Here is a 15,877-nt window from a genome sequence, read left to right on the forward strand (position 1 = left end):
TATACCTGTGAGCTCCTTCCTAATCCCATCTCCTTGCTTCCCCTACCCCCTGAGAATAACCACCATTTCAAGTCTTTCATTCCCTTTTTTCAATATAATTGTATCACTTAATGTATGTTTTCCTAAAGAATATACTATTTAGATTTGCTAGTTTTGAGCTTTAAAAAAATGACATTCTATGACTTGCTTTTGTTCAATCAACATTATGCTTTTTTTTATAAAGACATTTTATTTTATTGAGATACATATTTTTACAACTTTTTTTTTTTTTTACAAATATTATGCTTTTAAGACTCATTCAGTTGTGAGCTGCAACCTACTCATACCAGATTGGAAGACCCAACTGCCATTTCGGATCAGTTGCTTGAAATCAGCATTTATATTATGTTATATTTAGATTATGGAAGCCGTCAATCTCTACAAACCAGGGTCTTCTTTTTCAAAGAAACAGTTGTTCACATTTACCAGCACATCACTGATTTCATCCATCCTATGTGTGCAGCTGAAATGCATTCAGCTTCCTACAGTGTAACAATTTTATAATCTATCCATCTTAGTGTCCACCCGCATACTAACAAATTTGCATACATTTCATGGTTCACGAGACTTGCTTCTCTAACATATTTATCCAGAAGTGGAGATTCTGAGCTTTACTCAGATTTTAGGATAATGGAAGACTAGTTCCAAAATTGTTTATGCCCCATCTGTAGAGTATGAGTTTCTTTTTGTCTCTATCTTCACCAGCACTTGATTTTGCCAGATTTCTTAATTAATGTCAAATAAAAGGTTGTAAAAGAGCATCTCTCTGTAGCCTTAACTTGCTTTTCCTTGATTACTAAACATTTTTCATACGCTCATTGGCCATTTGTGTTTCCTCTTCCGTGAAATGTCTATTCATATCTGTTGCTTATTTTTCTATTGGTTTGCTGATCGTTTCTTTATTAAATTATAGATGTAGTTTATATATTCTGAATATTAATCTTTGATCAGTGACAAATATATTCAAATATAGTTTCCTATTTTGTAGCTTGTCAACTCATTTTTTTCTGGCATCTTTTGATGAACAAGAATTCTCAACACTCTATAGTTGAATATTTTTTAATGTTTAGGAATGTTTGCATCTTGTTTAAGATGTCCTTTTCTATCCAGATGTAAGGAAAATGTTTTCCTATGGTTTCTCTTCTAATTATTCCAATTGGATGTACCGACTGCTCCCTGCTAGAACACTGAATGATGAAGCAGTGATATACCTTAGATGTCACTGTAGTGGCATTACATGTACTTATTTATTTATTCTGCAAACATTTTGAAGTGCCCTGGCATGAACTTAATATGCTACGCCAAGGAGTTTGAATTCTGTCCTATAGAAAATGGGAAAGAAATAGCAGCTTTATTTTTATAAAGATAATGAACCCAAACGGGTGAGTTAGTACAAGGAGAATCTATTTACAGAGCTCTTACACTAGCTAGAGAAAGAGGACAAGGGCATAGACTAGGCAGTCTCAGGGAAAATGAAGATGAGACTGGCTTGGTGACAGTGACATGATTTGAGACCAATTTAACAAAGGGCTGAGAGAGAGGAAGGAAAATCAAGTTTGATATTGACATTTCTGCCCCAAAGACTGAAGGGGTCCATGATGTGCGAATGTGAGTAGGCAATGTAAGCTCCAAAACCAAGTTGGAATTGGTGACAAACTTTGGGGGCAGCCAACGTAGCGTTGACATGTTTGTACCTTAAACAGGCACAGGCATTAAGAGGCTGCTCCTCAGGACCCACACTTCTTGCTTCATCTTCTCCTTTGCCCTTAACCTCCTGACACACAGCCTGCAGAAGTGGTGGATGTATGATTGGCAGCTACGGTGATTTGGCACAGGGGAAGATGTTTGGTTTAGTTTTCTTTTGTAAAAAATCTTTAAGTGCCGCTAAAATTACAATATCTATTGTTGGATTTAAAACTTACCCAAAAAATCTGGGATTATTTCATCTGGAGAATGAAGTGTTTGCGAGGTCTCTTCTGTCCTTTCCACCAGGTTGTCTCCTTGAAGCCTAAATGATTAACAGTGGTCATTGAAACTCTAATAAGGTTGAATAGTGAAATGTGAACTACATACTACTGAGAACATGACTATGAACTTCTAAACTCTAAAATCAGACATGCTTCTTCCAAGTAGAAATACAGCCTTACCAAAACCTTTGTAATACAGTGTTTTTGCTTTTCTAACCTTTAAGGAAAAGTCCTTCTTCTTTTCTCCTGTATACATGGGAAGATTAGTCTAGATAGAATCTACTTTTCTTCTTAGCCTCACTGAAGAAGGTTTATAGACAAATGTTTTCACGGAAACTACAATGGGGAAGTGATTGGAAGAAAAGCAAGCATCCAACACAGTGTGCTTGCCTGACTTCTGGGTTGAGGGGCATGACAGGGTTCCCATGGCTGCACAGAGGTTTATCAAATACAATTCTCCAAATCAACCAAACCTGCGCTTAAAGGCCTGCAGGTCAAGATTCGTCTCAACAGGGGGTGTGAAGATTCTCGATACGTGTGGCTGCCCAGGGTTCTCATAGACACTGCGTCTTCTTCAGGAGAGGCAGATTACATGGGAACTTTTAGGACAATAGATTTCTGAGTTTCTATATCCTTACCTCTAGAGAGAGACTAGTCTGGGTTTACATTATACTGTGAAACCACTGTATCAAAGGAGGTAGAGCTCATCAATAAATGTTGGAACTCTGATCTAAGAGCAGCAGAATAAGCTCTGCTAATGTTGGAGGACAGTATATCAAATAATCCAGAGACTGGAAATTTCTACCAGTGCCCTTACTTTTTTCTTTCATTTAACTCCCATGAGGTAAGTGCTCTCATGGGAGTATTAATAAAAACATGACATATGCCATTAATATTTTCAAAAATACAAACTCAAATACAATTCATAACTGTACCAGGGTCAACAGTCAAAATTTTCAACTATATCACTGTAGTGGAATCCAATAACATATACGCATGACTCTCTCTTTACCTTTTGTATAATTATAAATATTGTACATTATATTTTTATTCCTACAATATTAAGTATTGTCCATTTCTGTATATATTATACATTTATACTTACATATTACCTTCTGTACACAAACCATATTTACTGTATTATACAAGCTAATTAAATAATTCTCAAGAGTAGCTTGCTGATAGTCATATAAAACTCTTGGGTCAAAAATCTTACACTTTTAGTTAAGTTTTAAATTTTTACTCTAAAAAAACAGCATCACTTTTAAGAGACTGATTTAGCTACATACTTCCCAAATCTGCCCAACTATTTCTTTTTATTTTGTTTACTTCTAATAATTGGGAAATATTCTTTTTTCATCAAAATTATCAAAGAAAGAAAGTATGTAGGTACACAAGATAGTGAAACATGTAAGTAAAAATTATCATTAAAAATTAACAATGAGCTCCAACACCTTTGGGTATTTAACATTAGGTTAAAAACCTAAACAGAAAATAAATCTCCAACAAAGGCAGAATGAAACAAGAAATCAAAAGTAAGCTGTAATTTTTTTTTTTTGCTCATTGCAAGCTTCCATAAAAAGAGATACTTCCTTGGTATTTATCAGTATGCTCAATAATAACCCAAATGTTGTGGAGATGTGAAGAAATTGCTACTGCCCTTGATTTCACAGAGTTCTCAATTTAGCTGAGTTGAAAAGACAAATGGCCATGAAAACAACCAACAAATTGGGTGGCCCTGAAGCCGGCTCATCTTTGTCCGAACAGTGCCCTCCAGATACCTTAAGAGTTGAATTCACCGTGACTTGGCAGCAACTCCATTGAGGAATGCTTCTCAGCCCTGCTATCCTTGAGCACTCTGCCAATGTTTCCCAAGCTGTAATCCACATAGCATTACTTTTGTAAGAGGTTAATAGGTACTATGTAAACAAGAGTTGTGTGGGCAAGTCTGGGAAATACGGTCTTAATAAAAGTTAAATCTTTTTTTTTTTTTTACACCTCAAGAGTTATACTCATACTTTCAAACATTTTCACTTTGCTTTCTAAAACTCCCCTTCCATATTAAACACTCTCTATATTCTCAGCTGCTAAACACAATGTTTTTTGCTCTTCCTTGTCATAATTGAAGCCCGTTTCTCGTCTAAGAATATGACATCCCTTTTTCCTCTAAGAATATTATAGTACCTCCTCTCCAAAGGAGACTGTCTAAGCCCTCAACCTCAGCTAACACAGGATTATAAATATTAACCTGTTCTCTTTCTGCCTGTGAAGACTTCCATCAGGTTCAATATTTTCTTCTTCAACTCAAGTGTCACTATTATCGTGAATGATCTTTGTGTTCATGTGTATCTACCTGCTAATTTCAAAGTCCCTCCATCTCAAATCTGGAGAGCTTCCCTTCCATTTCACCTTCCCTAACCCAAGGACAGATACCTCAATTGCTCTGTCAGAAATCTTTAAATCCAATATCCTGTTCTCTGACAACAAACTCGCCTCCTGTAGGCTCTTTCACAAACTCACTTTCTCTTTAATCAAACATAGATCTTCATTTTCCCTTGGTTTTCTCCTGGTTTCACACCTCTCCTGATTTCCTTCCTGCCCTCCTCAGCTGGGACTTACTGCCCCCTCAATTCCCATGCACCCATGTCCTTTAAGTCATTACTGCCAACCAGACCCGAACCCTGTGTTAACTCATCATTTTCATTCACATGTGCAGCTGAAAACTACTGGTGAAAATCAGGACACTCTAGGACTGATGAGTATAAATCAATAGTCTCCAACTTTAAACTTTGGCTTCTCAGTTGTTTTTCTTTCTTCCATTCCTTACAAAGTCTTTTCAAAAATATCACCTCTCTCCTGTGTCATCCAGAGAAATTATCTAATCAGGAATAAGGACTTCCCACTCCCCGTCACACAGCACCAACAGAATTATCTTCACCCTGACCTGTGTATTCACCACCTTTCCAATTCACAGAGGATGAGACCCTCTCCCCTGACTAAGGCTTAGACCATCCATCAGGCTGGTGATTTGGGTCCCATCATGTCATCTGCCTCTTGGACCTAATTTCTTTTACTCACCACCACTCATTCTGTTTATCTCTACTGCTCATTTCCCACAGCATAGAAACAAGTTCACTTCTGCTGCAGCCTTAAAAAAACAAAACAAAACAAATGCCTCCCATAATTATCTAAAAGATCTACCTGTTGCTTTTTCTAGTCTATTCTTCTTTGAGCCAAACTCCCTAAACATTCCAAAAATCCCTGAATGCCTTTTTAAAAAATTGAAGTATAACATAAAATATCCTATTAGTTTCAGGTGTGCATCACAGTGATTTATGTATACATTCTGAAATGGTCACCAGAAGTTTAGTTACCATCTGTCACCATGCAAAGTTATTACAATATTATTGACCATATTCCTTATGCTGCACATTACACCCCCATGACTTACTTATTTTATAACTGGAAGTTGGTGCCTCTTAATCTCTTTCACCTATTTCGGCTGCCCCTCACCCCCCCTCCCCTCTAGCAACCACCAGTTTGATCTCTGTATCTATGAGTCTGTTTCTGTTTTGTTTTATTTGTTCCTTTGCTTTGTGTTTTAGATTCCACATATGGACACTTGGGTTGTTTCCATATCTTGGCTATTGTAAATAATGCTGCAATGAACATATGGTTGCATATAGTTTTTTGAGTTAGTCTTTTTGTTTTTGTTTTGTTTTCAGACAAATACTCAGAAGTGGAATTGCTGGATCATATGGTAGCTTTATTTTTAATTTTTTGAGGAACCCCCATACTGTTTTCCATGGTAGCTATACCAACTTAATTCCTACCAACAGTGCATGAGGATTCCCTTTTCTTCACATCCTTGCAAACCCTTGTTATTTTTTGTCTTTCTGATAATAGCCATTCTGACAGGTGTGAAGTAAAGTCTCATTGTGGTTTTGATTTGCATTTCCCTGACAATTAGTGATATTCAGCATCTTTTCATGTGCCTGTTGGCCATCTACATGCCTTCTTTGAAGAAAAAAAAGTCTATTCAGGTCCTCTCCCCACTTTTTAAATCCGGTTGTTTGTTTTTTTGATTTTGAGTTGTACAAGCTCTTTATATGTTTGATACTAACTCTCCACCAATGCCTTTACTTCCACAGTTTTAATTCACCCTTCAACTTATTTAATTTAATTTATTTTATTTTTTACATCTTTATTTGAGTATAATTGCTTTACAATGCTGTTAGTTTCTGCTTTATAATAAAGTGAATCAGCTATACATATACATATATCCCCATACCTCCTCCCTCTTGCATCTCCCTCCCACCCTCCCTATCCCACCCCTCTAGTCAGTCACAATGCACTGAGCTGATCTCCCTGTGCTATGCGGCTGCTTCCCACTAGCTATCTATTTTACATTTGGTAGTGTATACATGTCCATGCCACTCTCTCACTTCGTCCCAGCTTACCCTTCCTCCTCCCCATGTCCTCAAGACCATTCTCTACGTCTGCGTTTTTATTCCTGTCCTGCCCCTAGGTTCTTCAGAACCTTTTTTTTTTTTTCCTAGATTCCATATATATGTGTTAGCATATGGTATTTGTTTTTCTCTTTCTGACTTACTTCACTCTGTATGACAGTCTCTAGGTCCATCCACCTCACTACAAATAACTCAATTTTGTTTCTTTTTATGGCTGAGTAATATCCCATAGTATATATGTGCCACATCTTCTTTATCCATTCATCTGTCGATGGACACTTAAGTTGCTTCCATGTCCTGGCTATTGTAAATAGAGCTGCAATGAACATTGTGGTACATGACTCTTTTTGAATTATGGTTTTCTCAGGGTATGTGTCCAGTAGTGGGATTGCTGGGTCATATGGTAGTTCTATTTTTAGTTTTTTAAGGAACCTCCATACTGTTCTCCATAGTGGCCGTATCAATTTACATTCCCACCAACAGTGCAGGAGGGCTTCCTTTTCTCCACACCCTCTCCAGCATTTATTGTTTGTAGATTTTTTTGATGATGGCCATTCTGACTGGTGTGAGATGATATCTCATTGTAGTTTTGATTTGCATTTCTCTAATGATTAGTGATATTGAGCATCCTTTCATGTGTTTGTTGGCAATCTGTTTATCTTCTTTGGAAAAATGTTTATTTAGGTCTTCTGCCCATTTTTGGATTGGGTTGTTTGTGTTTTTGGTATTGAGCTGCATGAGCTGCTTGTAAATTTTGGAGATTAATCCTTTGTCAGTTGCTTCATTTGCAAATATTTTCTCCCATTCTGAGGCTTGTCTTTTGGTCTTGTTGATGGTTTCCTTTGCTGTGCAAAAGCTTTGAAGTTTCATTAGGTCCCATTTGTTTATTTTTGGTTTTATTTCCATTACTCTAGGAGGTGGGTCAAAAAGGATCTTGCTGTGATTTATGTCATAGAGTGTTCTGCTTATGTTTTCCTCTAAGAGTTTTATAGTGTCTGGCCTTACATTTAGGTCTTTAATCTATTTTGAGTTTATTTTTGTATATGGTGTTAGGGAGTGTTCTAATTTCATTCCCTAAACTTATTTTAATTTGCTTTGTGCTCCTACCATTCTGAGATGACTGGTTATACTAAGACTACCTGACCTTCTAATTGCCACATACGGTTGAAAACTTTCTGATATTGTTTTTATTTTACTTTCAGCTGTACTTTGTATGAACACTCTTTTCCCACTCTGCACCATCTCCCTGAATCAGCTCATCCACTCTTACGGTTTTAACTACATTTACAGTGAGTTTTTTCAAATCTTGAGTTCTCAGCTCAAGATTGGTGTACCCAGATTCTTGCAGGACATTTTAATTGGATTAACCATAAGCATCTCAAAGGGAACTTGTCCAAAGCAAACTCATCTTCATCATACCCTGCCTCATATTACACATAGCTAATCAATCCCAGCCTCGTTAATTATTCTTCCTAAAGAGATTTCCTGACTCTATCACTTCTTCTTTATGCTACTACTATAATTGTGCTGTTCATCTTTACTTGCTTGGATTATTAGTTTCCTTGATGATATTCATACAGAGAAACTTGTCCTTCAAAAATCCATTTTTTCCATATGGCTACCAGAAAGTTCAAAATAAATCCTCATGCTTTATTATTCTCATGCTTTAAATATTTTAGTGCAAGAGATTTTAACATGAGTATGCTTAGACACGCCCACAGACAGGTTTCAGGGGACTCACTGTAATTCACAATAAATGGAATAAAAATTTTTGGTGGATTGCTCTTTTTTGGACAGGGAGACAGTAACTTCAACCAGATTCTCAAAACAATCCTTGCCTCAAAGGAGTTTAACAGCTGCCATTTTTACTGGCTTCTCATCACCTGCAAAATGAGTCACGGTTTCCTTACCAAGTCATTCAAGTCTCTCTGTTGCACAACCCCTACCTGTGTCTGCAACTTCACCTTCTTGGATATTTCCCCATGGAATTTATACTCCATAAACTCCAAACTGCTTTTATTTCTGTGCAGATATTTTATTAAGCCTCTGTGCCATTATATAATTATCTCTGGCAGAATTTACGTTCCCCTCTTTTACTATTCAGCTTAATCCTAGGTTTTAATTACAGATTCTCCTTTTTTGCAGAAGCGTTTCTTCCAGAAGTCTTTGCACCTTTGCAAATCTTTACCATATTTAATTGCTTGTTTTCATGTCTATCAACACAAACCAAGTGTCTTAAAGATAAGAATTTTATTTTTCATATTTTTATGTCCCTAAAGCCTAGCTTAGGTTGAGCTTGGTACACTGTAAGCTCTAAAAGAGATTTCTTAAGGTACTTTTTAGTGAGTAGCTCACCTTGGAGATAAGGAAAGGAAAAGCAGACCCAGCCGATGCATAAGGAATTTTCTACAGAATACTTTAGTGTATTTACAGTTACATTCTCTTGAAAAGGGGTGAAAATTATCCTACATGTATCTAGGCTTATAAATGAGATGCTAAAGGTTGCACCTGCACAAAGCTGGTTGCCACAGCTAGAAACATGTGCCAAAATAGTTGCTAATTAAAGCTGGGGTATTTGAAGTGAGGTGCAAGCAGAGGTGACAAAGATGGCAAATGAGTTTGGGTTTCAAATAAACGAATCAGATTTCATTTAATACTGACCAGTGCGACCTGGCTAGAGGAAATGCTGTTATAAATGTTAGTAAATTATACATCCAAGTTTGTGAGTCAACAGTCACCTTCCATTGACTCAGTCTCAATAGTTAATAAGCCAATGAAAGATAGCATCCTCAGAGACTACTGTAGTGCCTATCACAGCCTATCATAGTACCAGGCACATGTATGTGATCAATAGACATTTGTTAAGTAAATGCTGCTGAAAAGTCCCTACGTCTTAGAAAATAGCCTTCAGGAAGATGGACCAGTAAAGAGAAAAGATGTTGAAGCTCATTCAGGAGTTTTGTGGCCATAGCAGTGGTTCAAATTTTGCTTGCTTGGTAATGTTTTGAGATCCAGCTGGTTCCAATGTCTTGCTCTGTAAGAAGATGCAAGGAAACCAAAACCAGAGCTAAGTAGCAGCCCAGTCCTAGTCCAAAATGGTCAGTAAAACACATCACCACCAGCCGTACGCATTTTCAGGAGGGAGTTTTGAATAGTGTAAGCGGTGGGAGGATAGAGAAAGTTATGAGCGCTACTTCTTTTCTATACTTTTTTAAAAAAAATCCAAGACATTCAGTAAGAAAACATTTTTTTAAAAAACCTCTGGTATTGTCAATTCAGTTGACACATGATGTGATGAGAGAAGACTCAAATAAGTGCATTCTTAACTTTTCACACTGGCCTGGAAGACATTCAGATTCACGAGCAGCCATCTTTCTGTTTTTATGTTATCACACTATATATGACATATTTTAATCTTCCCTGAACACTTTCTGGAAGAAAATAGTATCTAACTAAAGAGTAGACACTCATCAAATGTTTTTTTTTAAACAAATTGAATACATTATGGCATGCATGAAATTAAATGCCAAGCTAACATTTCTAACATATCTAGTTCAGAGGAAATGATGAATAGAATCTGGATTAATTCAACAAATGTTAATGGAGTACGTGGTACTTGCACTGAGCTTTGAAAATGCTAAAGTTTGATTAGATGAAGAAAAAGAGGAAGGGTGTTCCAAGGAAAGAGCAGTGAAATAATAGAGTACATTTACTTTGGAAAAAGAAGCCGTTCGGGGGAAAAAGGTAAAAAAAGAAAAGAAGAAAGAGAGAGAAAGAGAGAGAGAGAGAGGAAAAAGGAACACCAAGTATAACAAAAAACTGACTAAGAGCTTCAGTGAAAGTAGTGTATTGAAAGCCACAAACACATCTAGATTATAAGATGTATTCAGAAGGGAGCTTGCAAACTAAACAAGAATTAGACTTAATGTAGCAGGAAACTTTGAAAGTTTTAAATTATTGTCTAATACAATAAAAGCTGCACCAAGAAAATAATATTCATTGAGGCATCTTGTAAGGCCATTTGGGAAGCTCTCGCAATAAACCAGAAATGGAAGATCAAAAGCATGGAGTGACCAGGTCTAGGCAAGTGCCTACAATGGCCCAAGCATTGTTCCAGTTTGGGGGGTTGCAGTTGGGGGCTGTGGACACGATGAACCAAATTCCCATCCTCAATGGAGCTTTCATCCTACCGACCAAAGATGACGAACAAACGAACAACTAAAATACATAGAATCGGTGTTAATAAGAAAGCTGGTTAAAAATCAAGGATGGAGGGCTTCCCTGGTGGCGCAGTGGTTGAGAGTCTGCCTGCCGATGCAGGGGACACAGGTTCGTACCCTGGTCTGGGAGGATCCCACATGCCGCGGAGCGGCTAGGCCCGTGAGCCATGGCCGCTGGGCCTGCATGTCCAGAGCCTGTGCTCCACAACGGGAGAGGCCACAACAGTGAGAGGCCCGTGTACCGCGAAAAAAAAAAAAAAAAATCAAGGATGGAAAGTAGAGCCAGGAAGGAAGAGCCTATATAGGAAGACTCCAGAGAAAGGGTAGTATGCAATTTTACATAGTGTGTCCAGGGACAGCTTCATCAGTGGACAATATTTGAGCCAAAACTTGAAGCAATGAGGGACTAAGCAAATAGATGCCTGAGAAAGAGCATTACAAGGAGAGGGAAGAGCAAATTGAAGCCAATGACTGGTGTGGAGTGAACGAGGGGTACATAGCAGGATATGCTGTCCGAGAGGAAGCTGAGGCTAGACCAGGTAGGACATTCTACAGTGCTGGGGAGGAAGAAATTTCCCTCCACCCTTCCAGGTTCTTTTGGCTGGTCTAAGAATTAAGCTGACAGGAGACTTCTGTTTCTTAAAAATAACCTGCCCAGCTTAATCCTCACGCCAAAGAGATCTTCTGGGGTGGCAAATTTTGCTCCCCTACAACATCATCTAGAAATTCGATGCTAGAATATGTAGTCTTCTTCCCCAGGAAAATGGGAAGCCTGTTGGTGGTGGGGGGGTTTGACGCAGAGAAGGGACATGATCAGACTTTGCTTTAAGAAGGATCACTCTGCCTGCTGTGTGGAGAATTCACTGTGGGCAGCAAGCGTGGCTGCAGGGAGATTCCTTAGGAGGTTATCCCGCCAACTTTGTTGAGCGGTGAGCATGGCTTGCCCAAGGGCGGCAGTGGTGGAGGTGATAAGAAGCGGACTGATTCTGGGTAAATTCTGCAGCTGGAGCCCACAGTCCATCTGATATGTGAGACTTGGAGGTTGTGAGAGAAAAAGAGGAATAAACAATGTCACCATTTTTCTGTCCTAGGCAACTGAAATGATCATGCTGCCATTTGCTGAGGTAAGGAAAACTGAGGGAAAAGCAAATTTGGTGGGGATAAGTGGACTTTAGCTGGGGACATGGTATGTTTCAAGTGCATTTTAGACGTGCTGGTGGAGAGGTGCAGAGAGGCATTTGGATATCTGTGGGGAGATGCTGAACAGAATGAGTTGTGCACTAGGCTTGGCCTCTCTGGGCTCTAAAATCTCTACAGAGAACTTCAGAATATGATATACTACTGCTTAATTGAGCTATTTTGAAGGATGGGTAATTCTGTTTCACTGGAAAGTAAATAGTATACCATGATAAGTGCCGATTAGACCAGGGGAACCACAATAAACAGTTTAGGTTTTAAGAAATTTTGAACCGTTTTCTTCAAAGGGTTAGAAAATTAACTTATCCTTCCCCTCTAAAGTCTTTTTTTTTTTTGCGGTACGCGGGCCTCCAGGCTCAGCGGCCATGGCTCACGAGCCCAGCCGCTCTGCAGCACGTGGGATCCTCCCGGACCGGGGCACGAACCTGTGTCCCCTGCATCGGCAGGCGGACTCTCAACCACTGCGCCACCAGGGAAGCCCCCCTCTAAAGTCTTTTAATTCACAAATCCTCTTTCATAACATCAGTCAGAGAGTTATTTCTAAGTCTCTTTCTAAATGTTAATTTTCCATTTTAGGATTCCAGTACGTTTCTCCAGAATTATTTTTTGATGGAAATTTTAGCAACTTATTCTCACTCATTTTTTTAAATAAATTTATTTATTTTATTTTATTATTTATTTTTGGCCACATTGGGTCTTTGTTGCTGCGTGTGGGCTTTCTCTAGTTGCGGCGAGCGGGGGCTACTCTTCATTGCGGTGCACAGCTTCTTATTGCGGTGGCTTCTCGTAGTGGAGCACGGGCTCTAGGCGCATGGGCTTCAGTAGTTGTGGTGTGTGGGCTCAGTAGTTGTGGCACGCAGGCTCAGTAGTTGCGGCTCATACGCTCTAGAGCACATGCAGGCTCAGTAGTTGTGGTGCCCGGGGTTAGTTGCCCTGCGGCATGTGGGATCTTCCTGGACCAGGGCTCGAACCCATGTCCCCTGCATTGGCAGGCAGATTCTTAACCACTGCACCACCAAGGAAGCCCATTTACTCCATTTTGAAGTCTTAGAAAAGCCATATTGTCATCAGCATCAAACATTTATCGGGGATCTTCAGAGGCAAAGCCCTCCATTGAGCAACGAGCCTGCAATCTGGCGCGAGACCTACGTGTATTTTCATGATCTCTCTAATTACTCGGCAAGCTTCCTGAAGTCAGAGGCCAAGTCTGATAGCCACCACACCATCAGGGCTTAGCAGAGTAATTTACACTTGTGCCCCCTCACCAGAATAACTACCTAATTTAAATGGCATCTATCTGAAGTCGCTAAACACCTGTAAGAGTTCCTTCTCTACTCTAGAAAAATGGCGCTGCTGTCTTGTGGAACTTTGCCGCCCTCCACCCAAGTCCCAACCAAGTCCCAGTTCTTCAGAGAACTACCTGGATGTTCTTCCTCCCACTCTGTTTTCCAAGCCCACTGACTCCACCTCAGGGGTCTCCTTTACCCATGGCCATTCCAGTTGACCCTTTGGTGGGTGGTCTGGCCCTTTCATACCATCTCTCAGCCCCTCAGCCGTGCTGTCTGTGCCCCAGACGCAGCTCTACTTCCCACCCCGGAACCTCTGACAAATACTTCGGCCCCAGTGAATCCCCCGCCAAAAGAAAATTTCCAACAGTACCTACACTTCCCTCCTTATTCTAGGATATTCACTTAAAAACTCTTCCTTCCAGCATTCACCTGTAGGCACTCTGCCGTTCCTTTTCTCTTGCTATGCCATGTGAGCAATGCATCAAGATGAAGCCCCTTTTTCCTGACAGTGGAATGGAACAGAATAACATTCTCTTTCACCAGAGGGCTTTCTTTATATTCTGCTTTTTAAATTCTCTCCCTTGTTCACAAGAATCTTTGAACATAAAGCTCTAAAGTATAATGATGGATGGTGACATAGAGATAAAAACCATGCTCTTTCCTCTTAAATTTTCCTTTTAATTTCCTACCTCCTGAAAGTAAGATATGGGCCTACAAAATATCGGTAACTCTCTAATCAAATTTGTAGTTCTCTCAGGCATACCTGATTGCGGACGTGTAGCTGCCATTGGGTGGCCTCTTATCTGGGCTGCTAATTACTCTCCTGGCAGAAGTTTTAAGAATTCTAAAACCAAATCTAAGGGAAGCACACATGGAGAATAGATGTCCTTTGTTTTCGGTCTCTTCTGCTTTACCTCAACTCAAACGTAAAAATGTCAACACAAAGTTAGGAAGAGAAGATCCCGCACGGAGCAGGGCTGATTCTTACGCCTTGGGACTACTAAACTCGATTTTCCAGGCAGATGTGACCAATCTGTGGGCCACCGACACACACCTTGGTCAGATTATTACTCGCACAAAGGATGACCCTGGGGACATTCCAACCTTCCTGAAATCCAAGGCAGTCATGAAAAAGGATTACATTCAAATTGCCAGACAGCTCCGGAGCTAAGAAAACTCCTAGAGAAAGCAGCCAAACACGGAATGCTGAGCTAGAGGCAGCTCTGGGCATTGGAATCCTCAAGCCTCCTTCAACACGACCATTCATCCACATTTTAAACTGGATTTCATATCTATAAAATGATCTGGTGAAGTGTGGGTATGCTCTCAGCCTGCCATCATCCCTAGAGAGGACCCTTTTTAAAATCTATCTACATAGAAATAGGCAGTTAAGGTCCTTATTTGACAGTGTAGAGCAATGTTCTCAACTTTTAGGGTGCATTGGAATCACCTAGAGGACTTCTTAAAACACAGCTTGCTGGGCTCCACCCAAAGAGCTCCTGAGTCAGGTCTGGAGGGTGGCCCAGGAATTGTCTTTCTACCAAGTTCTCAGGTGATGCCCACACTGCAGGCTGGGGGACAGCCCTCCATATTGCCTCCTCTTTATAGCTCTGGAAGGGATGGAGTTCCCCAGCCATCCTCACTGTGTAGTCATAGTATACCATGCCTGGGATGCCAAAAATAGAGAAGACTCTACCAGAGGATGTTGGTATTTCTCTTCCTCCAACTAGCTGGGTGTTGACTTTAGCTGAACACTAAATTTTATTCCCAGGTATGTACGATTCCATCTTACTGAAGTTAGAAATCTCAGAGTCAGACTGCACTTGAGCTGAGGATACTGCATACGTAGCCTAAATCAGAGCATCGCTGAGCCAATCTGCCTGGTCAGCAGGCATCTAGCATAGCAGCAGCTGTAAGAAGTCTTCTTAAAGCCCTGATTTCTAACAGGCTGAAAAATGGGATTGTGTGGGGAGCCAAAGCACCCTTTTGAAAAATGGCCCAAACTTTTGTTCCTTCCTTAGCCATTCCTTCCTTTAATCAGAGACCCTTTACTCATGGTACTGAAACTGAAAGCTGCCTCACTTGTGTACCTGATGGAAGACCACCCCCTCTTTCCTATATGCCCTGGAAACATCTGTTAGATTGCTGAGTTCTTATGTATATAGTCAATCCCTCTCCCTCTCTGAAGCAGTTGAAGGCAAACTCAACACTGTCAGATTTTTCCATGCTACAGCCCTGGAAGTGACAATATGTCGTGCTGCCTTAGTCAGATGGTTTATGTTCCTTTCTTTGCGATTTCCATTTCATAACATTTGAAGTAATTGAAAGTACGTTGTGATGACTAGCAGAATTATGAGGCATACTGATTTCCCAAATTACAAGTAATATTACTTTGTACCAGAGAGAGGTAAGATTTTAGCAGAGTTCTATCTGTCTACAGATGGCAATTGAGAGAATGTTGCCAATGATATATATGCATTATCACGAACTCTGAGAAATTGTTACTTGATATGGAACTAGCATGAGGGAATGAACCATGGGCAGCCTCACAGCAATCCTCCTTGAGAAAGTTGTACATTGTTCTGAGGAGTAAATAGAGGAGTCCCAGAAAACCCCACCAAGTTCCATCTAATTAGGAGGGATGGGAGGTAGAGCACAGGGAAAATCTGACACGATTCCCTTAGAAATCCGAAACC

The 15,877-nt window shown here is 39.9% G+C and overlaps 1 protein-coding gene across 23 annotated transcripts in view; it reads right to left on the reverse strand.

Moving 5' to 3' along the window:
- The window catches only part of C17H8orf34 (chromosome 17 C8orf34 homolog), a 452,646-nt gene that overhangs the window by 200,331 nt on the left and 236,438 nt on the right, over positions 1 to 15,877 (reverse strand). For all 23 annotated transcript variants that reach the window (XM_067712125.1, XM_067712131.1, XM_067712127.1 and 20 more), the window contains one exon: positions 1,962 to 2,047. In XM_067712125.1, the coding sequence (XP_067568226.1) occupies positions 1,962 to 2,047 (86 nt within the window). The remainder of the gene's footprint in view (positions 1 to 1,961; positions 2,048 to 15,877) is intronic.

This window comes from Pseudorca crassidens, chromosome 17 (assembly GCF_039906515.1).
Source record: "Pseudorca crassidens isolate mPseCra1 chromosome 17, mPseCra1.hap1, whole genome shotgun sequence".
NCBI classification, from domain to species: domain Eukaryota; kingdom Metazoa; phylum Chordata; class Mammalia; order Artiodactyla; family Delphinidae; genus Pseudorca; species Pseudorca crassidens.